The sequence below is a fragment of the Geotrypetes seraphini genome, chromosome 1 (assembly GCF_902459505.1).
Source record: "Geotrypetes seraphini chromosome 1, aGeoSer1.1, whole genome shotgun sequence".
NCBI lineage: Eukaryota > Metazoa > Chordata > Amphibia > Gymnophiona > Dermophiidae > Geotrypetes > Geotrypetes seraphini.
The window spans coordinates 3937518-3962410 of NC_047084.1; the positions used below are offsets into that span (position 1 = coordinate 3937518).

At 44.6% G+C, this 24893-nt stretch overlaps 1 protein-coding gene across 1 annotated transcript; it reads left to right on the top strand.

Annotated features, from left to right (window-relative positions):
* The first annotated feature begins 222 nt into the window (after positions 1–222).
* On the top strand, positions 223–21420 carry GLRX (glutaredoxin). The gene is made up of 3 exons (XM_033915904.1): positions 223–558; positions 14241–14357; positions 21164–21420. Exons 1-2 carry the CDS (start codon positions 352–354, stop codon positions 14349–14351), a joined length of 318 nt encoding a protein of 105 aa, XP_033771795.1. The 5' UTR covers positions 223–351; the 3' UTR covers positions 14352–14357; positions 21164–21420.
* The last annotated feature ends 3473 nt before the right edge of the window (positions 21421–24893 follow it).

Here is a 24893-nt window from a genome sequence, read left to right on the forward strand (position 1 = left end):
AGTCTGGAGATCCTGCAAATCCTGGTTTTACCCAGACCCCTTGTTTAGTTTGTAAGATCTCTAGGGCAGGAACCGTTTCCTAGGTGGCTTAGTACAAATGTTTAGCGACTGCGTGTGCCTGCCTAAGTGCCTATCTCATCGTTCAATCCAGTCATGCGCAAAGACCCCTCCTCCTAATGCCTGTTTCACTTCCCCCTGCCCCTCTCTTTTCTCTCCTCCTTCCCTCTGTCTCGCCCCTCCTCCTGGGTATGGCTTCTCACAAATATCAGCTCAGCGGCAGACACAGTGGGCTGAGACGACTTTCTTTTTAAGGTTGGGTTGTAGAGAGACGCAAAAAACTTATTATCTATAATGGCTCAGAGTTTTGTGGTCGCTAAAATCCAGAAAGACAAAGTGTGTGTCTTCATCAAGCCTACTTGTCCTTACTGTATATCCGCAAAGGACATTTTAAGCAACTTTAATTTTAAGTCGGGGCATCTGGAGTTCATTGATATCAGCAGTCTGCCGCTCATGCATGAAATTCAGCAGTATTTTTTGCAGACAACTGGACAGAGAACGGTAAGTCTATGTAGGGTTTTTTTTGTTTTAAAATCAGACGTATTGAAAGCTGCTGCCTTATTATGCCCTTGTGAGATTTGACCTTTCTTGTGTGTTTACATATTAATAAACAGAGAGAGAGAGGAATGGTATGTGTATGTTTTTATCGAGGCTGGGAAGAGCAGGGAATGGTGCTCTGCTTCAGAAAAGCTTGAGTTAGGTTAGGACAGGGGTCTCAAAGTCCCTCCTTGAGGGCCGCAATCCAGTCGGGTTTTCAGGATTTCCCCAATGAATATTCAGGAGATCTACAGTGCATGCGCTGCTTTCAATGCATATTCACTGGGGAAATCCTGAAACCCCGACTGGATTGCGGCCCTCAAGGAGGGACTTTGAGATCCCTGGGTTAGGACAAGGGTAGGCAATTCCAGTCCTCGAGAGCTGGAGCCAGGTCAGGTTTTCAGGATCTCCACAATAAATATGCATGAGATAGATTTGCATCTCAAGGAGGCAGTGCATGCAGATCCATCTCGTACATATCCATTCTGGAGATCCTGAAAACCTGACCTGGCTCCGGCTCTCAAGGACCGGAATTGCCTACACCCTGGGTTAGGATACAGGCTCCAGATGTAACTGAAGACTCTTCCCCCCCACCCCCACCCCTTTTTGTTGGATTTCGCAAGACATGTAATATTAATTTGGCTAATGCAATTCCGAAATAACAGACAGCCTGCTGTCATCTGGATATAACTTGAGATTTAATCTAGATTTAATTTTCCACATCGACTTTAAAAGTGAGTTTGGTTATAAAGTGACCTGAAGCAGATGCTTAATGAAGTGCTATGGGTGACAACTTCCCAAAATGATTAGTGATGCTAAGCTCAACGCAAATTATGCCTCTTGGAAACAGTGTATGTGCTCACTTAGGGCCCTTTTACTAAGCTGTGCTAAAGAGTGGCCTTAAAAGTGAATCTTTCCCACATTTAGCCAGAAAATGGCTGATTTTTCAGTTCTGAAATAATGGTCATGTGTAAATTTTGCCATTAAATAAGATTAACACATGAGCCCTTATTACCACCTATTTTGTAGGTCAGGGGTCCCCAAAGTCCCTCCTTGAGGGCCAAATCCAGTTAGGTTTTCAGGATTTCCCCAATGCATATTGCATTGAAAGCAGTGCATGCAAATAAATCTCATGCATTTTCATTGGGGAAATCCTGAAAACCCGACTGGATTTGGCCCTCAAGGAGGGACTTTGGGGACCCCTGTTGTAGGTGATAAGGATCCATGTGCTGATGATGTAATAATAAGTTCGTGCATTGGAATGCAAATGTACTAATTGACTAAGGGCTAGATTCACTAACCCTCCCGATACACTCTGATCCGAGACAGGCTGACTGATTCACAATGGGCCTGTATTCATATGGGGACGATCAGAGGAACACCCCCCCCCCCCCCCCCGACTACACGAATTGCTGTCCAGCGATCCCGACGCATGCGCAGACCATCTACTTTGCCTGCAGATGGTCTGAGCATGTGTTTGAAGTCTGTGGGTTTTTTTTTATTTTACTTTTTTTTATTCGTGAGCTTGTGGTTTTTAACCCACAGGTTTAAAGTAGGGGCTTGCGCTGCAGGGAGGGGCAGAGAATCGGGGCAGAGAAGAGTCAGGGCGGCCAGCAAGAGTCAAGGCAGAGAGCAGGGAGCAAATTGTTCACTTTCCCTTTCTCCGCCGCAGCTTGCATGGCTCCCTGGGACTGCCTCACGTCTCTCATCTCTGCTGCTGCTGCGCTGGGAATGGGCCAGCTCTGCGGCTCAAACCCCCCCCCCCCCCCACTACCAGCTCCCCCAGGGGCCCCACCTCCTGCCCACCACTGTTTCAGCTTCCAGGGCCCTCGCTCACTCCTTGCAGCACAAAAGCCAAAAACTCCAATCCTTGCCTCCCACTCAGGGAGGTTGCAACTGCCAGGGAACAAGATCCTCGGGAAAGCCTGCATTTCCACCCAAAGCAAAAAGAGTTAACCCGAAGGGATCCACCATAATTTCAACAAATCTCGCTGATTCTCATACGTGAGCAGTTGATGTAATGTAATGTAATTTATTTCTTATATACCGCTACATCCGTTAGGTTCTAAGCGGTTTACAGAAAATATACATTAAGATTAGAAATAAGAAAGGTACTTGGAAAATTCCCTTACTGTCCCGAAGGCTCACAATCTAACTAAAGTACCTGGAGGGTAATAGAGAAGTGAAAAGTAGAGTTAGAGGAAAAATAAAAATAAAATAAACATTTTAAAAAGACAGCATTGATCTAAATACTTTGGAAGGTAGAAGAGAGGAGAGAAAGGAATAGAAGTAGAATGGGTCAGTGTCAGTGATGAAGTGGAGCAAGTAAGTTTAGGAGGAGCGATTGACGTATCCAGATGGGGGGGATTGGACCCTTCTGAAAGGCAGCACCTAGACAAGCCTCAAACCAGTCGGGGCAGAGACATGTGTGACTGGTCCTCAGCAGGCGCTTGTTCTGGAATCGGCCAGCCCAGTGGTCCTCTTTTTTTTTTTTTTTTAGTGAATCGCTGCCTATATTTGCATGCCATTCCCCCTCATTTGCATGCATGGATCGGGATCGGAGGATGATTGGCACAGCGGTTAGTGAATCAGGTCGCAAACTGGTAGGGACACGATCGGGGTCCTCAGTGAATCTAGCCCTTAGTGCAAAAATTCCCACTCTGCCCCCTCCTAGACACCATCCCTTAGTAACCTGTGTGTGCACATTACCATGGGATTCCTCGATGTGTCCCACAGTAAGCCTGTTTCAGCTGTGGTAAACACAGCACAGGCTAGTGCTTATCACAGCTTTTAAAAGCCTCCCCCCTTAATGTTGGAGGTAGCCAAATATCAAGGAGATGATGCCAGTGGAGAGAGTAATTCGTAGTCTAGCCCAGTCCTTACTACTAGTGTCCACTGACTTGGCAGAAAGTGCCTCTAGCTTCTCTCTGGATACCATGTTGGTTATTTAGCTCTGTGTTTAGGGTTACCACATGGCTCCAGAAAAAGGAGGGCAGATTGAGACATCCAGGTTTTACTTCTTTTTCTGGAGCCATATGGTAACACTATCTGTGTTGTATTTGAATCTGCACCCCCTCCCCCACCCTAGTAAGTATAGCAGTGCCCCACTGTAACTTTGCTTTTTTTTTTTTTAATTCTTTATTCATTTTTTAAAACTTTCAATAAATGCAACATAAGATACAATCACTTTACACTTTAGCATCACTTAATATTCCATCAGTCTAATTCACATCAAATATCTCTCCCCCCTTATACTCAACAATTGTTCTTAAGCATAAGAAAACATAAAGTATCCCCCAACCTGGACGTGTATGAACAAAGGAAAAAATAATATTCATTCTGTACAATATTTTGTTAATGGCTCCCAAACTTCCCTAAATTTCTTAAAATGCCCCTGCTGAATGGCTATTACCTGCTCCATTTTAAAGATTTGGCATAACGAATTTCGCCAAAAATTATAATTCAGCCGATCCCAATTTTTCCAGTTTTTCATAATTTGCTGTATGGCAACCCCTGTCATAATGAGCAAAAGTTTATTATTATTAGAAGATATTTGGCTCTTAGCTCTCATTGATGTACCAAATAACACAGTATCATATGGTAACACTATCTGTGTTGTATTTGAATCTGCACCCCCTCCCCCACCCTAGTAAGTATAGCAGTGCCCCACTGTAACTTTGCTTTCATATGGTAGGAATGATTGCATAGGAAGCATTTCAAATAACTCCTCCCCCACTTCTCTTATTTTGGCCCATTTCCTGAATCCTTTAATGTCCTGTCACTCCAGAGGAGTGCTGTGATATTTTTACATTTCCTTTCCACTGCATTGCTGGGTGTTGAGTTGGAAGGAATGGCACTGGGCAGGAACCAAGAGAGCCTGTCCTAGCCTAGCCCTACTTATCAGAGTCTCTTCTGTAAAACTAAGTGCAATGTAGACTTCAATTATCCCACACCTGAAGTCTTGCGTTTTTACATACGCACAAGCATATTGCTCATCCTAAACTGTGGACCGAACTTCACCAACTTTGGGCTCTTTGACAGATTTTAAAAGACTTTCAGCAAGCTTCCAACTGAATGAATAATGATTTGGTATCAGCTAGTCTTTAGTGTAACTAAGGATTTTTTTAAAAAAATTTTCAGCAGAACAATATTTGTCATGTTTGATTTTAATTCATATGTGATAGGTTTGTCCTGTTTTAGTCTGTACTGAGATTTCTTATTGTTTTAGCATTATCGTGTTTTGTTTTGCATATTCTGTTATCTGCTTAGAATTGTGTCTATAGATGAAATATAAGTTTTTGAGAAATAAATAAATGAACAGTTTCTACCAGTTACCATTCCCTGTGCCACCTTTAGTCATGTTGAACTTTAGACTACAAGGAAACACACCCTTAAGCAAATAATTACAGTAATTCTTTCTTTACTTGAATGATGCACAAAATAGTTCCCTCCCAAGGAGAAGGTGCAATACTTTTGTGTCCCAGGTACAAAAACATGGATTGTGAGCCCAGTGGGGCAGATAGAGTACCTGTATATAGTACAATATAAACCGCTTTGGATGGTATAGCAAATCATGACCCTATACCTTTTTACTTTGCTGTTTTGAGTATGGGCGGGACAGGGACCTTCGACTGTTCTTTTCCTCTCCCCCCCTCCCCCCCTCAGTTATCATATTTTTCTATCTCCTTTATTCAGTGATTTTTAACTGTGAACCATATGTTGCCCGATTCCGGCCCAACTCCTTCACTCTGCACTAATCCTATAAGACTGAGAGCAGTGTGGGATATGGGTACCGAACAGCTCATGTGGTGCTGAAGAAATGGAACACCTGTTCCAGAGGTGGCACTGCCAACATCAGTGGGAGGAGGGAATATCCTGCTTGAAAGGGTTGGAAGTAGAGACAGGATGGTGAAGGTTGACTGGGTTTAGATGTATTTATTTTTATTTATTCAGTTTTCTATACCGTTCTCCCAAGGGAGCTCAGAATGGTTTACATGAATTTATTCAGGTACTCAAGCATTTTTCCCTGTCTGTCCTGGCGGGCTCACAATCTATCTAATGTGCCTGGGGCAATGGGGGGGATTAAGTGACTTGCCCAGGGTCACAAGGAGCAGCGTGGGTTTGAACCCCACAACCTCAGGGTGCTGAGGCTGTAGTTTTAACCACTGCGCCACACAAACTGGGGATGGGGACTAGCTGGGATTGCGTTGGAGTGTACTTAGGTACAGGAATAGGCAATGTATGTTGGGGGGGGGGAGAGTACAGTTTTAGTTGCACATGAGCAGCCAAGCTATGACAGTATTACAGAAACCCTTTAGAGCAGCTGTGTCACTGGAGGAAGAACTACCCCCCACCCCACCATGTCTCATCTGCTCTATCCAGCAATGATCTTGGCTCTCTTCAAATAGTTTGAGTTTTATAACATATTACAAAAATAAAACACAATATATACAATAAATGTAACATAGATTAACCCTGGGATATTGCAATTATTGCCATGGAGGGGCATAATCAGAAATGTGTCTAGGTCTGAGGCTGGACGTTTTATGCAAGACGTCCACAAACCCAGCAGGAAAAATGTCCATTTTCAGAGCTGCCAAACATCTATTTTTTATTTTTGAAAATGAGCTATGTGTAAGTTTTTTGGTCCTTAGGATGTCGCCTCTTTTAGCCCATTTTCAAAAATAAAAACATCCATGTGAAAAACATACAAAAGCAAGTTTTCTAGACATACCCACCAACTACCTGGTCTGATCACAGCAGAAGGAATCCCCATTGACTGAGCTGGTTTTGTGGATTCCTGGTGGCTCAGCTGATGAGGATTCCCCCTGCCAGGATCAGCTGAGCCAATTTTGAGCCTTCAGCCCCTCTCACTCCATCTCAAGATGCATTGGGTGGGGGAAGCCCCATCATTTGCAGCACGCGGCCTTGAAGGCAGGAGTGAGTGAGCTTCTCTCCTGCCGTTTGCGCTTCCAAAGGTACAGGGAGGGGTTCTGGAGATATGGGAGGGGGGCACAGGAATGTTGGGAGGTGGAAATGTCAGGGCATGTTGGAGTGGGGAGGTCTATGATGTCAGGAGGATGTGGGGGATGTTGGGGGGGGGGTTGGGCTCCACAGCTCAGCTGATCCTGGCAGGGAGAATCCCCATCAGCTGAGCCACCAGGAATCCCCAAAACCGGCTCAGCTGATGGGGATTCCTTCTGCCATGATCAGCTGATGGGAAGCCTATGGGTTTGTTTGGGTTTTTAATTTTTTTGCTCTTTGGGTGGTGGGAGGGGGTCATGACTAGAGAATGACATGGGGGATAAATTTGTCCCCGACACTGCCCTGTCCCCTTCCTGTCCCCGTCACCATGACTACTATCCCCACAGCATCCGTACAAGCCTCAGTACTGCAATATTTAGCTTATTCCTTCCTTATAAATCAAAGTTCTGGCTGCTGAGAAAGAGTCGTTCAGTTGGCAGGGCTTTGTTTATAATTTTTTATAAACACAACTAATATACTACTTTATCCTAAAGCAAAGAAAAATAAAATAAATAAATAGGAATTTTTTTTCTACCTTTTGTTGTATGGTTTCTGCTTCTCTAATCTTCTCATTCAATTCCTTCTATCCACTGTCTGTCTTCTCTCTGTGTCTTCCATTTGCTCTGTTACTGTGCCTCTCCCTTCACCCCTCCCCCCCAATTGGTCTGGCACCCATCTTCTTCCCTCTGCTTCCCCATAGTCTGGCATCTCTGTCTTCTCCCCTTCCAGCATCTTCTCCCCACTCTGTCATCCCCATTTCCCTTCAGCGTCTTCTCCTCCCCACTCTGTCATCCCCATTTCCCTTCAGCGTCTTCTCCTCCCCACTCTGTCATCCCCATTTCCCTTCAGCGTCTTCTCCTCCCCACTCTGTCATCCCCATTTCCCTTCAGCGTCTTCTCCTCCCCACTCTGTCATCCCCATTTCCCTTCAGCGTCTTCTCCTCCTCACTCTGTCATCCCCAAGTCCCTTCAGCATCTGTTCCTCTCCATCCCCTTCAGCGTCTGCTCCTTTCCTCCATCACCCTTCCCTATTGCCACCTCACCGCCCTTCAGCACCCCTTGCGCGGCCCCCTCTCTCCTTCCTACCTACCTGAATCTATCTCCCTCCCTCCCCTTTACCTTTGCGGCGTGTTTTGAGTAATTTCTTCAAAGCTGTCGGAGCCTGCAAGCAGTAGCGTGCATGTGTGGGCAGAAGCTTCTCTTCTGATGCAACCGGAACTTGCATCAGAGGAGAAGCTTCCGCCCACACACGAGTGCTACTGCTTGCAGGCTCTGACAGTTTTGAAGAAGTTACTCAAAACGTGCCGCGAAGGTAAGGGGGAGGGAGGGAGATAGATAGATAGATTTGGGTAGGTAGGAAGGAGAGAGGGAGCTGCAAGCGTTCCCTCCCTTAACTGCGGGGACAAGGCCATTCACCACTCCACGGGGTGGTGGATGGCCTTGTCTCCATACCCGCAGTGAGCACTTTTTCCCCCTCACCATTTTGGCAGGTTACCCATGGCTACTCACGGCTATCCGCAGGTAACAGCCACCATGTCATTTTCTAGTCATGACCACTGGGGGAGTAAGGGGGAGGTCATGCCTTAAATCCTCCAATGGTCTTCTTGTCAGTTTGGCATCTTTGTGGAGCTTCGACCCAACTCAAACAGGTCTCATTGCCGGTGTCTAAGTTCTCTCTAGGAAAGATTTGATTATGGCTGGGTTATGTCCAGGTTGAAGCCCTCCCGATTCCTGCCCATAACACAACTTGTCACCGGCAGTCTCAAGGCAATGGGTCACCTCTTGTGAGCCGCTACAGGCTGCACAAGGAAAGAAAAAAGGCCACCATAAGAGAACACCAGGTAAGTGTATTGCATCAAGCAAGGTCTGGGTTTATTCACACACACAAAAAAAATTCAAACCAGCCGGCTTGTCTAGAGTTCAACAGTTCCACATTGGAAGAAAGAGAATCGATCTTGTCAGGATGTTCAAAAATATAAAGTATAGTCCAAAACAGTGGTCTCAAACTCGCGGCCTGCCAGGTCCTATTTTGAGGCCCTCGGTATATTTATCATAATCACAAAAGTAAAATAAAACCATTTTGATCATATGTCTCTCTACCTATAAATTACAATATTAGTATTAAGACTTAGCCAAAAGGAAAGATTTATAAACTATAAAGAGTTTTACCTCATGCAAAATTATCATTTCTTTAATAAGAAGAAATTAACTATTCTTTCTGCGGCCCTCCAAGTACCTACAAATCCAAAATGTGGCCCTGCAAAGGGTTTGAGTTTGAGACCACTGGTCCAAAACAAACAAACAAATTCCAAACAGTCCCTAAATTAGTGCCAGCCAATAAACCCTTATCATTGGGTCCCTCAGTATTGATTGGCCCTTATCCTTGGGTCCCTCAGTATTGGGAACATAATCAAATTCAAAAACTTATAATTCAGGCTTTTCAAAGCTGCCGCTAGTTCTCCAGCAGATTAATGATTCAAAACTTTTTGAAATATTTCAAAAACAGGCTTTTGGGCTGATATCACTACCTCAGCCTGCGCTAGTGCTACGGCACTAGGCCCCAGCATCTGACTTGCTGGCCAGGGAGTGTGCTCTGTGTGGTTAAAATTTGCAAATGATATGCCCTCAAACCCACCACAGAAGACACAGAGCAGTCCTGGGACTGGTAACAGCCCTTCCCCCACCCAGAGGGAAAGGACCCCCCCCCCAAAAAAAAAAATCAAAAAACAGTTCTTTAAAGTTCTAACAGATGCCACCAAGCACCCCCACCTTCTTCAGGGTTACTCAACAAAAGGCATTTGGTAAGCTTAGCCAAACAGTATCTGGGTCAAACATTTAGGCAGATTAATTTAATTGCCTTCAGTACAGCAAACTTCCATTGGCAGGGCTCCATTCAGCAGTTCAGGATACGGCTCCAGCTCCATGGTTTGAAAATCCTGGGGCATTAAGTTTGGCCGCTCCAGAGCAGCCTCTGTCAGCTCCATACATTCAGGCTGTTCACTGCCATCCAGAGCTCTCAGCCCTGAGCCTCCCTGCCTTCTTTGTTGTTCCTGCTTTTCTTTCTGCCTCTCTAGCAGTTCTGCTCTCTGATGTAATAACCTGCAGTCATGCCCCAAACTCTCAGATGAAAAGGCTTTCTGGCTGGTTCTGCTTCCAGCCTGCAGTGACTGCTAGGGACTAAACTAGAGCTGTGTGGGGGTGGTAGAACAGGCAAATCTGCTCTTCTGCTCCCTCTAAAGGCCAAAGAAGAAAAGTCCCCAAAATGGTTAGTTTGGGGTTTAAACTGAGCTGTTTCTAGTGCCTTTGTGCCAGGTTTCTGCACTACTCTGGGGACAAACCTAGCAGGCATAGGCTGAATACCACAAAGTCCCAACACGCCCCTTTGCTCTCTGGATGCACAGCAGCTTAGAAGTGCTGCTGCACATCCAGAAAGTTGGTTTTGGCTATCAGCACTTGGATGTCCCTGCTATTAGGACGTCCAAGTGCCGACTTAAGTGGCTTTTGGATGTTTTATTTTATGAGCCCTGTGCTATACTATTTGTTTTCTATCACTTATTACATTAGATTCTCAGTTCTTTTTGTAAAAAAACAAAACAAAACAAAAAAAAGATGGGCTATCTTTTAATGACCACAGTTGCAGTTTATAAGCCCCTTTTCTAAGTTATGCATAGCTCAGGTGTTTTGGTGATCTTTACCATACTTTACATGTTTGGGGCTGATGACCTATAGGAGTTTCTATAAGCGCCAATTAAGTAAACTGGGCTTTGATATCAATAGCATATCAGTTACTTTTACAGTGTTTTCTTATATAGACGTACATCCCAGTTTTGTTTTTAAGTGTGACTTGCTGTCTTAGCTCAATTTTTATTTATGCTGTCTGTTTCTGTATGGTCCCTATTCTTTGGAAAGACTCATCTAGCCTGAGCTATGCAAACCCAGAGTAGTTCTAACTTCTGCAGCCTTCATGCAATTGTCAATTAAGCAGAGAAAGGCTAACTTGCATTTCTGCTTCTTAAGAATGACCACTGGGGAATTCCACTTCCTGGCAGACTCATGACTTCTCATCTTCTCATCTCTTCCCAGATCTACTAAAGGCAGTCCACTCGGCAGCACATTAATAATGTCTAACTAAATCTTGTCAAGTAACTCTGTAAAAATCCAGCTTTTATCAGGAATGCAGTAAAACATTTTCAGCAAAGTACAGAAATAGAGGTCTGCTTCCAATTTTTAGCCTTCTACAAGTATTATACTCATGTGTGAAATTGGAATATCGCAGACTGAAAGATTATAACAGCGGGATCTGGATAGTCCCTGCTGCTGTCCCTAAACCCCCTATTCCCCTTTACCAGCCCCCAAAATGAAACCAACACGCTTTATTATGGTATATAGCCGCAGCTCTTTATTTAAATCTCCATAACCAATAAATTAACTTTGCATAAATTAACATCATTAACATAACGAACATTAATTAAATTAACACCAGCAAGCTCCTCCCGAGCTATCCCTTGTAAACATTGCATTTGCCCCCGACCCCGCCACCAACAGCAAGCGTCTGAGGGGTGGCATGACCTCATGCCCCTTTAACCTGGGTCACCTGACCCCAAGGCACGGCTCCCAGCCGGCCCACCGCTCATCGCCGGATGAGCCCCAGCACCCAATAGCTCGGGATACCCGCCTTCCAAACCACTAGAGCCACCAACTAAAGGGCGGGTGGGTGGGACAAAACCGCCCTGGAGGACCTGCTACAAACCGAGTCCTCCAAGGTCCCGGTTTATCAGCCCCACGAACCGCCCCTCAATCTTAAACTACCCAATCAACACTTGCCTTTTTGGTGCGATCCCCTCCCCTACTCCTAATCTAATTATGCCGTCCCAACCGTCCTACCAGCTTGCCTGCGGACACACGAGGGCCTCCCAGCCCCGTGTTACAATCCGCCACATGAGACAAGCTCACAGGCTACTCTGTTGTAATAACACTGTTCACCATTATGATTTTTAAAATGGTACAGTGGTGCCTCGCATAACGAATGCCTCGCACAGCGAACGCTGCGCACAACGAACTTCATGTCTTGCTTCCTACAATGAACTTCGTTTCACACAACGAAGTCGCCCGAGCTGCATCCTTCCGCGCAGGCACTGCGCTTAACTGCCCTCTCTCCGCCTGGCTCCCTGTGCAGTGGCGGACCGTCGGCTCGCAGGGGCCCGGCGCCTACTGCTGATGCGTTGGGGGGGGCGGAGCTACTCTCGCCGCTTCCCCGATGCTAGAAAAAAAAAAAAAAAGAACAGTTAAGTCCCAGTTTTTGCCGCTGAGACTCTGCCCTCTCACTGTAAAATTATTGTTTATACAGTATATCATGGCTTCTAAAAAAAGCAGGAAGGTGATTTCTGTTGAAATTAAACGGGAAATAATTAGAAGGAGTGAATGTGGGGTAAAACAGTGTGACCTCGTCAAAGAGTTTGGCCTCAGCAAAACCACCATTTTCACCATTTTGACAAATAAGGATGCAATAAAATCAGCCAAAGTAGCCAAAGGAGTATCAAAACTATTTCATGAAAATAATAACAAAAAATGTATCTTTTTTTATGTTATCTTAGCATATTTTATGCTACAGAACGAATTATTTTTTTTAACATGTATTGTTATGGGAAAACGCGTTTCACATAACGAACTTTTCGCATAACAAACTTGCTCCTGGAACCAATTAAGTTCGTTGTGTGAGGCACCACTGTATTTGTTTTTAAAAAAAAAACTCTACTCCTATTTTTAACATAGTACTGGTGAGAATGGAAATCTTTTCTTTTCATTTGCCATATCTTTTCTCTGATATTGCAAATGACGTTTATCCTTGCAATAATATATCAGAACCGAGTTCCACTATCTTATCGCCAATTTGAGTTTGCATTAATTCTGAATGAATCTACTATCTGCATAGATCTGAAAAGCAAGCAAACAGCATGGTCAGTAAACCTGAGGGTTTGATGGGGAAAGATGCCAAATAAGTTACTGGGTGGGGAGAAGGGCGTCCTGAGCTTTTATGTGGATTTGCTAACTACTTTTCCCAGTAAGATGGAATATTACTGGACAGCATTAATTTGCTTTAAATGTTTTAAGACATTAGCATAAAAACAAAGTGAAAGATTAAGACTTTGACTAACCTTAAACTAGAGAATGACACATGGATAATTTTGTCCCCGTCCTCACAGGAACTCAGTTTCCCCATTCCTGTAAGTTCTGCCTTAACTGCACAAGCCTCAAACACTTATGATTTTAAAGTGTTTGAGGCTTTTGCAGATGAGGACAGAGCTGCAGGGACGGGATGGGGAAAAATCCATCCCCATGTCATATTCTACCTTAGACCTTCTATTGGTGAATTTCAGTACGGAAGAGTCACATTTTCCCTTAAAACAGCAAACTACTAATGTTCGTTAACACAATATTCCTTTATTTGGAAGCAGCCATCTCCTCATTTGGGGGGGGGGGGGGGTGTAAAGAGTAAAAACCTGGATATACTAAGGATCACTGCTCCACTTTGCAGCACCTTTCCACTGTACCAATATCTGCAATCTCCCTTTAGAGCAGTGCTTCTAGAATATGCATGAGAGAGAATTACATACCAAGGAGGCAGTACATGTAAGTCTCGTGCATATTCATTGTGGATGTCCTGAAAGCCTGATGGAATAGGTGTGCCTCAAGGACTTCTCTAGACACGTGGTTCTCAAACCATCCTGGGGGACAAGCAGCCAGATCGGTTTTCAGGATATATACAGTATATAATAGGCTCTGCATGCATCTGATTCAGCTACAATGGCTCCAGGCTCAGTTTGTAAGTGTAGCAGGGTGGGTGAGAAACTCTGTATCTTCTTGAAAAATGATGTGCATACATTGTATCCTATAGAGTTAGTAGACTGATATGTGCAGATAGCATCACCCCTTGGATATGAGAAAGTTAAATACAATGCCCACTCTCCCCTGCTACAAAAAAAAAATAAAAATAAAAAATCCCCCCACAGCAGGAGAGATGCCCAGCAGGATGGAGATGGACATCCTCATTTCAGTTGCTGGTACATTGTCTAAACGGTATTCCCCTCCCCGGTGCATTTTGGGATGCACCAGGGAAGGGCCTGAGGCTCTGATTGGCCCAGGGTGTTTAAGGCCCCTCCTATGACATTTTTTTTTTTTGGGGGGGGGAGTGCTTGGCAGGGGGGGGGCATTTTTTTTGAGTACTCGGGGACTGTGGCAGAGATCTGATTTATTTTGGAGGGCTTGGTGGCGGTGGGCATTGTGGTCAGGATTCCTTAGACATGCACACAACAGTTTGTGCCTACCGCAGAGCTCTTGTGGGCATCTTCCAGGAAATTCTGACCTTATAATGACCAATGCTCAAAACCAAAAGCATGCATATAATTGCATGCTGTTAGTGCTGAGCATTGGTTGCTAAAACTAGACCTGTGTTTCTCTGGCACTGTAGCTTCACAGCACCAAAGTTGTGTTTTGTTTTGGGGTTTCTTGACATTGGCTCTTGGTGGCTTCTTGTGACTTCATCTACAGATATACAGTACATGGGAATAAAACTATAGCTAGCAATTGCTTACCTTATTTAAATAATGGTCTCTTTATTTTTAGGTTCCCCGTGTCTATATTGGAGAAAAATGTATTGGTGGATGTTCAGATCTGACTTCACTAAAGAATAGTGGACATCTTGAAGGAATGTTGCAAGCAATTGGAGCCCTATAATGGCATGTATGTCATCAGACTGACTTTTTTTTTTTTTTTTAATACAGGAGCAAACAGAAGGAACCTTTCCTTAAAGTACTGCGAAGTAAAGGCACATGAGATGCCTATACCATCTGGTAATCAAATTTATTGCACAAGAAACAGAAAAATATCACAGTTTGAATACACTAATAGTTTGTGCAGCAGCATGGTTTGTCTGCAGCATCCCCCACCCATGCTCCTTGTTTACTGGTTCGGTGTGGCTTTCAGATATGCATGACTGTCTCTCAGCCTCTAAGTGTACAATGTTGCTATTTTAATTGGGGCTTGATCTTTCTCTGGCACCACAATTATTCAGTGCTTTCAATGAATTTTATGTCTTTCTAGTTTTTATCATGTTATTTTTAGTTTTTAATATGTATTATAGTTTAAATGTACTATGTGTGTGTGTGTGTGTGTGTGCATATATATATATATAACTCAGAGGAGTCTTTGCTTTCAGCACAAAAACCTGAGATACAGACTGTACAGTAAGCTGTATCTGTACAGTGTGATTTAGCAAGAACAATTGGTGAGATCAGATTAGTCCATGGAACAAACATCCTGACTAGGATCCCAGTTTCGGCATTGTGGGATGCCTTCTTCAGGGACACTTAAAATCAAATAAGGACACTGTTAGCCTAGCATTGCTAGCAGTCATAAAAACATTAATACATATTGAAAACTAAAACCGTCATGATAAAAAAAAAAACATAATGGGCATTGTAAATATATATATTCTGAGTTATAGAGGCCATTGTAAGAGGTTCTGCAATCTTGGTATCGCCAGCCAGACTCTGAATTGATTGAACAGTTTCTTTAATAATGAAGCAAAAACAAACTTGACTGGATGGAGTCAATGCAGTTCAAGCCTATCACATATCTACTTACTCTACTAGCATATCAGAGTTCTCCAGACTTAGATAAAAACCCAAGCTGTGTTAGATTATTAGACCTAAAGGGCTGAAAAAACCTGGTGAGAGAATAATGCTGCACTCGGATGCTCATCTAGCCATGTGCTCTGCAATATGGCCACTTCTCTCTCCCAGACTGGAGAAGGAGGCAGGCTTATGCTCTGTGGAAGCAGCCAAGCTTTCTGGGAATATAAATCCACAAAGCACATATCACTTAAACATCTATTACAAACACTTAACTTGTTCTTATACAAGAAACTGAGCAAATGCCCACATGTTCTTGTGTTGATTCTTTTTGCTAGTGTGCCTGAAATAACATCCCGTTCAGTCTCTTATCTTGATCCCTCTATTTCATTTCTCACAACATAGATAATCTGATATCAAGAATCGGGAACCATTTTTATAATAGGCCAGTTAAGTCTTATCAATGTACTCATTTTGTTCTATGCCTCCTCCAGTTCATTCAAACTACCACCATCCGTTGCCTCACTTCGTATACATACCACAGACTTTCCAGATACTAATACTCTGATCTGTCTAGAATAGATTATTCTTGCAGTAGCTATCATGTCATGCCTTTTTTATGTAGGCTTTCTGATGTATAATTTTTCATATTGTTAGTTCCAAAGGATGCAAGCAGTTCACTTTGGATGCAAGCAGCGTCTCACTTGCGGTTCACCACATATTAGCATCTACACGTATTCACCATTATAGGGCCCTCAGGGACCCCCTGAAGAAGACTCTTTGTCGAAACACGGACCGTGTTGAGTCCTGCATCCCTAGTGGACTAGGTCCTTTAAGGTTTTCATGTGGATTATTTTACTTTTATGTGGATGATTTTATTTTATGTGGATGATTTTATTGTACCTTTTGGAACTTTGACATTTTTCAAATAAGGAACATCGTCATTCCACAGAGTTTCTTTTGGTCTCTTCTGGATTTTCTTCTCTGTGGATACTTTGAGGTCAATCCTCTTTGGTTTTCTCATATTGTTAGTTACCATATTCCCATTGTTCAAGCATGATTCTTTTTTTTTCAACCAACTGCTGCAATATACAAAGCAAGTTGGGGTTTTTTTTGCTTGGGTTTGTTTTTAAACCTTAAGACAGGTCCTCTATATGTGACTAGATCTGCCATTTTATAGCAAACGGTCCTATAACATTTTCTGGAGAAAGTGCAATAGTACTTCTTGACATGTATACACTAAGGGGCTCATAATCCAAATGAAAATATGTCTAAAAATGCACCTAAATCAGCACTTGGAACGATCAAAAAGACAGGTCGTCCAAGTGCTGATAATCGAAATGGGTTTTAGACGTGTGTGTCCAGTGAAAAGGAGCCATTTTTCAAGGAGTGGTTAGCGCAGGAGGTAGGTGGGATGTGGACTGACCTAGACTTAGTCATCCTACAGCGATAATAATAATTTTATTTTTATATACTGCCCTACCACATAGTTCTAGGCGGTTCACATACAGTGCCAAAAATATACAAACAGTGAACAAAAATACAAAATCTAAGAACAACTAAAATTATACAATAATTAAATAAAATGCATTCACGAAAAGTTCGTCAGGTTGCCTGGACAGAACTTATACCCGTTTTGACTTTGTCTAAGTCAAAACGTATAGGTTCCGCATTGGGCTGCTGAACTGATCGTGGCTGCCATGATCAGCTCAGTGGCCCAGGCAACCTGTCTCCTCCCCCCCCCCCCCCCAATAATGATCGTGGCTGCCATGATCAGCTCAGTGGCCCATGCAACCTGTCTCCTCCCCCCCCCCCCACAATGATCGTGGCTGCCATGATCAGCTCAGTGGCCCAGGCAACCTGTCTCCTCCCCCCCCCACACACACACACAATGATCGTGGCATGAGGGATGCCCAGTCCCTCCTGGCCGCACCTGCCATGACTCCCCCACAACGATCACTGGTAGAGATGACCAGATTCCCCCCCCCCCCAACCTTGTTGAGATGACCGGCCGGATGGGTCTTTCCTGCGTCTGGCCAGCAGGCCTGCCTTCACTGGAATTGCTGGCCTGCCCCTTCCCGGTGCATCTTGGGATGCACTGGAGAGGGGCCTAAGGCCCTGATTAGTGCCTGGGCCAACCAGAATCTTAGGCCCATCTCCCAGTGCATTCTGAGATGTGCTTGGAGTGGCCTTTCATTCCGATTGGCCATATCCCTTAGGCCACCCCATATAGGAGGTCCAGTGGGGGTGGGCTACCTTTGGGGTGGGGGGTGTCAAGTAGGAGGGGCTGGGTATCTCTTCTGCCAGTGAACCTTTGGGGGAGTGCGTGGGCAGGAGAGATTGGGCATCTCTCCTTCTGGTGGTCATTGCAGGGAAGTCACAGCAGATGTGGGCAGGAGGGACTAGGCATCCCTCTTGCTGTGATCATTGTGTGTGTGTGGGGGGGGGGGGAGGAGGAGCGGGAGACGGATGGTTCCACGATTCTCTAACTTGCACTTATGATAGACGCCGGTTAGTAAATCATGGTTTTAGGTGAAGGACTAGTCCCATGCCTAAAAGGTCTTGTTTTGTGTGTGGGATTTGGGCGATTTTTATTTTTTCAGGGATAGGACTTAAACGTAGATGTAGTGGCGGTCTGGGCAATTGGCCTACCTGTACGTTCAGGCATTTAATCGCCCAGACTACCACTACATCTACCTTTTTAAGCCCTATTTCTGAAAAAAAAAATTGCCAAGTCCCAAACATCCAAAACAAGACCTAGGTGTGAGAGGGACCAGTCCTTCATCTAAAAGCAGTGGCGTACCAAAGGGGGGGCGGTCCGCCCCGGGTGCATGGCTTGGGGGGGGGTGCATAGCTGGTCAGGTCCGGGTCCTCCTGCCCTTCCTTTCCCCCGGCCCGCACCACTACAATCTTACCTCCCCCCGCCAACAAGAAGTCTTTCCGATGTCAATTCTGACATCGGAGAGGACATTCCGGGCCTCTCTGATGTCAGAATTAATGTCGGAAAGACTTCTTGTCGGCGGGGGAGGTAAGATTGCAGCGGCGCGGACCGGGGGAAAGGAAGGGGAGAGGCGTTTTTGTTTTTTTTTCCGTGGCAGGGAGGGCAGGATGTAGGCAGGCAAACTGGCTGGCTTTAGCGCAGCAGGGAGGGAGGGAGGCTGGCTGGCTTTGGGGGTGGACAAAATCTGGAAGGTAGTAGGGGAACATAAGAAGGAAGCATTAGGAGCCCTAAGGACACGGGAAGGAGGCACTGGGGGCACTTAGGACATGGGAGGAAGGCACTGGGGGCACTATGGACATGGGACAGAGGCACTGGGGACACTAAGGACACGAGAAGGAGGCACTGGGGTCACTAAGGACACAGGAAGGAGGCACTGGGGCACTATGGACATGGGACGGAGGCACTGGGGGCACTATGGATGGAGGCACTGGGGGCACTTTGGGCACAGGACAGGGGCACAAATGACACAGGATGGGGGCACTATGGACACGGGAAGGAGGCACTGGGGGCACTAAGGACACGGGAAGGAATAGAAAGGGACAATTGTTGGGCCTGAGTGTAGAAAGAAAGAAATGAAAGAAAGGATACACAGTCAATTAATAGATGTCCCCTTTTGATGAAAAAAATACATTTTCACGTTACCTTTGACTTACTTTCTCTGCAGCAGAGTCGGCCGCCGCGCTGAGGTGCAGGAAGGTCCCGCGATGACTCCTCTGACGGCTCTGCTCCGGAAGAAGTAAGTTACGTCTGAGGGGGTGGACCCGGCAGATGCAGTCATTGCGAGACTTTGCCACAACTCCCTGCGTCAGCCGGGTCCACCCCCTCTGACGTAACTTACTTCTTCCAGAGCAGAGCCAGCAGATGAGTCATTGTGGGACCTTCCAGCATGCGGCTGCTGAGTCTGCTTCAGAGCAAGTATGTCGGAGTGGGGTGGACTGGCAGCCGGCAGGTACAGTCATCGTGGGACCTTGCTGCATGAAGGGAGAGAAAGGAGCAGGATTGCTGGAATGGAAGAGTGGTGGAGGGAAAGAAAGGGGGCAGGGTGGTATGGAAGGGTGGTTCTGAGAAAGGGGAGAGACATAAGGGGGAAAGATATTGGAGGGAAAGAAAGGGGACAAATGCTGACTGAAGAGGGGTGGATGGCGAGAGAAAGGGCAGACATTGGATGGTAGTGGGGAGCCTATGCTGGATGGAAGTGCAGATGGGAGAGATAAGGGAGCAAATGCAGGAAGGAAATGGGAGGAGAGAAAGAGGGGAGCAGATGCTGGATGGAAGTGGACAGAGAGGAGAAATTACTAGATGGAAGGGTTGGAGAAAGAGGGTACATGATGGAAGGAGGGGATAAATAAAAGGAGGGCACATGATGGGGAGAAAAGGATTGAGTTAGGGAAACACTAGAGAGGTAAGGAAAAGAGGTGCCAAGCTTTAGGTAGACAGTAAAAAAGACATTGATGAGAGGGTAGTAAGAACGTAATCTAGACTGATGCAGAAAATAAATTAAAAAGGAAAATGAGGTGAAAAAAGGAAAGGGATTGCAGAGGAAAGGTGTGGGAGAGGGAAGGAGAGGATAGAGATACCAAACCAATGGGGGTGAAAGGAGAGCTGGAAGGGGGAGGCATACAGTTTCTGGAAGGGGCATAGAAGGAGAGAAGATGCCATATAGGGGAAGAGAGATGGCAGACAGTGGATGGAAGGAAGAGAGTTACAAGAAGATGAGGAAAGCAGAAACCATAGAAGACAAAGGTAGAAAAAAATTTCTATTTATTGCTTTAGGAGACATGGTGCACTGTATGCAGAGTCCAGCTTCTTACTGGTTCAATTTAACATTTGTCTATGTATTTCTATTTTATCCCCCCTTTTTACAAAACTGTGGAGTGTTTTTTAGGGCCTGCCGTGGTGGTAGCAGCTCTGATGCTCAGAATTCTATGAGCGTCAGAGCTGTTACCACTATGCACACTACAGTGGGAGGGAGGGGTTAGTTTGTAATTACATATTCCATACTAGGCAAAGATGTTTTCTGTGTTCTGTGTGTTCGAAAGACATGGTTTTTTGTTAGGATTGATCTGTACTAGTCTGGCTTGTTTAGTTTTACAATGGGTGTATCGATGTTGTACTGCTCACTGCAGTATGTAAGATGCTGCCTTTTCTTAGGTACTCATGTGTGACAAGTGGCTTGTTACTAAAAATCATGTTTTTTGTACAGATGGGGGGGGGGTCAAAAAATGATGGGCCCCGGGTATCACATATGCTAGGTACGCCACTGCCTAAAAGCATCATTCTCTAACCAGTGTCTGGTATAAACGCAGGTTTAGAGAATTGTGGGAGAGGCCTAGGGGATCTGGCCACTCAGAACTTAATAATAATAATAATTTTATTCTTATATACCGCCAAAGCCATGGAAGTTCAAGGCGGTTTACAGCAAGAAGCGCTGGACAATCAGCGAAGAGGTCACAATCAAGTCATCAATGCAATCTTAATAATACAAATGGCCCATATACCTATGGAAAGTCAACCTAGGTCATGATCCCAAACTTAGGTTTTGTGATCCCATTTGGGAAGCTCTGGCATACACATTGAAATCCCAATTTTAGAAATCTCATCCAAAACATGAAAATGTTGGTATAGCAAAGGGGTGTGATCTGTGCATGGGCCACATTTAGATCCTAAGGCTATAGAATTAAGGGGTAAGTCCTTTCAAAAGACACATTTCTGTCCTTGACTAAAGATCAATCTTTCTTGTTCAATTTGATTTGCATAAGGAAATCCTAAAAGGTCTTTTATAATGTTAGTGAGCAGGTAGAACTTGTAGTATATAGGACAATAGGCCTTTCACTGTTTACTATGAATTTCTTTTATCTATGTAACAAACTTTTGATATGCTGTAAATCACCGTAAAAACTGTATTTATTTTTTAGGCTGCAGAATATTGAAACCTTCATCCTGTTTTCAAACTGTGATCCCTTGGGAATGAGTTTCCAGTCTCAAGTCAGCATGTTTTTTACATAATGCCAAATAATGCTTATAGACATCTGTAAAGTCCTAATATTTTATTTCCTCTCCTCTGTAATATTAACCCTGTTTGGTATTTGTAACTGTTAAGAAGTTCTTCATTTCAACTATCCTGGAACAACTGTAAGAAAAAAGCCAATAAATATCAAATATAACTTGCTAAGCTTTGTAATGTGTAGTTCAGTGGTTATTAAAGCTGTCCTGGAGCACCCCCATCCAAATGTGGGGGGTTTTCTTCAAGCTATCCCTAATGAATATGCATGAGGCAGATTTACATGCCTGTCACCTCTATTATATGCAAATATGCCACATATCTTGAAAACCCGACTGCCTAGGGGGCCCCCTGGTCTAATTTTATTAGGGTTGTGGATGTCAACACTTACATGATTCAACTATGAACTCACTCTAATTGTAAAGGTAATAAGTTATTCTAACTAGCTTATTTGCCCAAGAGCTACTGTCCTTGTACATATCACTTACCACCCTCCACTGTAACTATTTGAATTTATGAAGATGCCACTGTTGCAGCCTGTAGGTTGTCACCCTTTTAGTTTTGCTACTGTGTGGTATGAAGAACCAAGGATCGCTACAGAAGGCCTTGGCACCAGATGCTTTAGCCTTTTCTTGATGGACATACTTGAGCAAGAAGTTCAATAATTAATTTTTGTTACTACACTATTCTTAGCACTTCTCAACTTGGGGTGATGACATTAGGTCAGTACCCGAGACGGTGATGTTAGATTTTTTTAACAACCCCCTTTTTTTTTTTTTTTTTGCTGGCTTACATTGCACTTCATTCTCAGATCTTAAACCTAAATGATACATGCCTGTGCAGCTGTACTATAGAGCCACATGCCGTTGCCCACAATTGTAGGCCTTTATGCTGTTCTACATTCAGCCGCTATTCAAGCTTAATGTTCTGCACAGCTAATGTCTAACGTGGACCCACTGTCTTCTGGAAGATGGAGACTGTGGAAGATTTTGGGGAGCTTTCTGTAACTGGGTGTCACAGAAAATAGGTACCTCAGTGATGCACCAGGAGCTCTTTCTCTATAACAGCATCTGGGCCCCCTAAATCCATGCTAAAATATCAATGTAAACATACATTTGGGTGCTAATTTACCCTTGTTCTTGATGTGGCATGCATGCAGCTTGGTGTTCTGGCAGCCCTATCTATGCTCTGTCCATATGTTCATACCCTTACGGTTGCTCACTGTGGAGCCCGTTTACTAAGCTGCATAAGCACCAATGTGTGCTTACCATAGCACAAATGCCTTATTGCAGGGCATGCTTAGGTGGCTGTGGTAATTTTTGGATGCATGTGTGCTATCCACGTGCAAAACAATATATTTTCTTAATGCTAGGGGTGGAGAGTGGGCTGCGTGCTAACTGCTTTGTGTATGCTTGACACATGAGCCCTTACTGCAATGGTATTCAGCAACCCTTGCCACTACTGTGGGTACAGAAGAGGCCCTGTGATGCTTTGCTATGTCACAAGGGCCCGCTTGGTCATATTGACATGCATACAAATGCTGGTCGACTTGCCTCTCCCCACGTTGGTGCATAGAAACATAGAAACATAGAAATTGACGGCAGAAAAGGGCTATAGCCCATCGAGTCTGCCCATACCAATGACCCACTCCCTGATTCTTACTCTCCTAGAGATCCCACATGAATATCCCATTTTCTTTTGAAATCTAACACGCTGCTGGCCTCAATTACCCTCTGAGGCAGCTCGTTCCAATGATCTACCACCCTTTCAGTGAAGAAGTACTTCCTCGCATCACCCTGAAATTTCCCTCCCCTGATTTTCAGCAAGTGTCCTCTGGTTACTGAGGGCCCTGTAAGACTGAAGATATCATCTTTCACCTCTATACGCCCAGTAATATACTTAAAGGTCTCAATCATGTCCCCTCTCTCTCTTCGTTCCTCCAGTGAGTACATCCTCAGTTTTTTTAACCTTTCTTCATACGTGAGTTCCCTGAGCCCCAAAACCATCCTGGTAGCCATTCGCTGAACCGACTCAATTCTCAACACATCTTTTCGGTAGTGTGGTCTCCAGTATTGAACACAATACTCGAGATGAGGTCTCACCATGGATCTGTACAGCGGCATTATGACTTCAGGTTTTCTGCTGACAAAACCCCTACGGATACAGCCCATCATTTGTCTTGCCTTGGACGATGCCTTCTCTACTTGATTGGCAGCCTTCATATCGTCGCTAATGATCACTCCTAAATCACGTTCCACCGTGGTCCTGGACAAGGTTTCACCATTTAGTGTGTAAGTTCTGTGTGGATTTTTTTTGCCTAGGTGCATTACTTTACATTTTTTAGCATTGAAGCCCAGCTGCCAAGTTGATGACCACTGTTCAAGCTGTCTTAGGTCCTGCGTCATAAAGTCAGGCACGTTGCTTTTGCCAACTATGTTGCATAGTTTGGCATCGTCGGCAAACAGTGATACTTTTCCTCTAAGTCCTTGGGTCAAATCTCCTATGAATAAATTGAATAGAATCGGCCCTAAGACGGAGCCCTGAGGTACTCCACTCATCACTGCTGACGTTTTGGAGGGGGTACCGTTTACCATCACCCTTTGAAGCCTACCATCTAGCCAATCCCTTACCCATGTTGTGAATGTATCCCCTAATCCCATCGATTTTAGTTTGTTCAACAGCCTGCGGTGTGGAACGCTATCAAAAGCTTTGCTGAAGTCCAAGTATATCACGTCAAGGGACTCACCGGCATCCAGATGACTGGTCACCCAATCAAAGAAGTCAATCAGATTAGATTGGCAGGACCTTCCCCTGGTGAATCCGTGTTGATGTGGATCACGTAGATTTTCTTCATCTAGAATTTTGTCAAGTTCCTGTTTGATCAGTGTTTCCATGAGTTTGCACACTATGGATGTAAGACTCACCGGTCTGTAATTTCCTGTCTCCGTTCTGCAGCCCTTTTTGTGGAGTGGAATTACGTTAGCTGTTTTCCAGTCTAGGGGTACTATTCCCGTGCGCATGGAAAGATTGAAGAGTACGGATAGTGGTTCAGCCAGAACTTCACTCAGCTCTCTGAGTACCCTGGGGTGTAGATTGTCTGGCCCCATAGCTTTGTCTACTTTGAGTCTTGAAAGTTCGTGGTAGACATTACTAGGTGTAAACTCGTAGTCACGAAACAGGTCATTTTGGCTGTTTCTTATTTGTAGTTGCGGATGTGACAGCACAGTTGCATGTGACCCCAAACAGAGCTTTACAGGGCCTTTTTTCTCTACCTGCAGTAGCAACAAAAATTCCTGACAGTGAGGGTCCAGGACGATGATGAAGTGTGTGGCGCAGTGGTTAAAGCTACAGCTTCGGCACCCTGAGGTTGTGGGTTCCAACCCACATTGTTCCTTGTGCCCCTGGGCAAGTCACTTAATCCCCCCATTGCCCCATTAGATAAACTGTGAATCTACCGGGACAGACAGGGAAAATGCTGGGGTACCTGAATAAATTCATTGAAACCATTCTGAGCTCCCTGGGAAGAACGGTATAGAAAACTGAACAAATAAAGTAATTTCTGCATTTGGGGGTGATGCTTCTTCCACCCCCCAAAAATTTCAGGACTTTGGGGGTGATGCCCCCTAAAAAGTCAGCATTTGAGA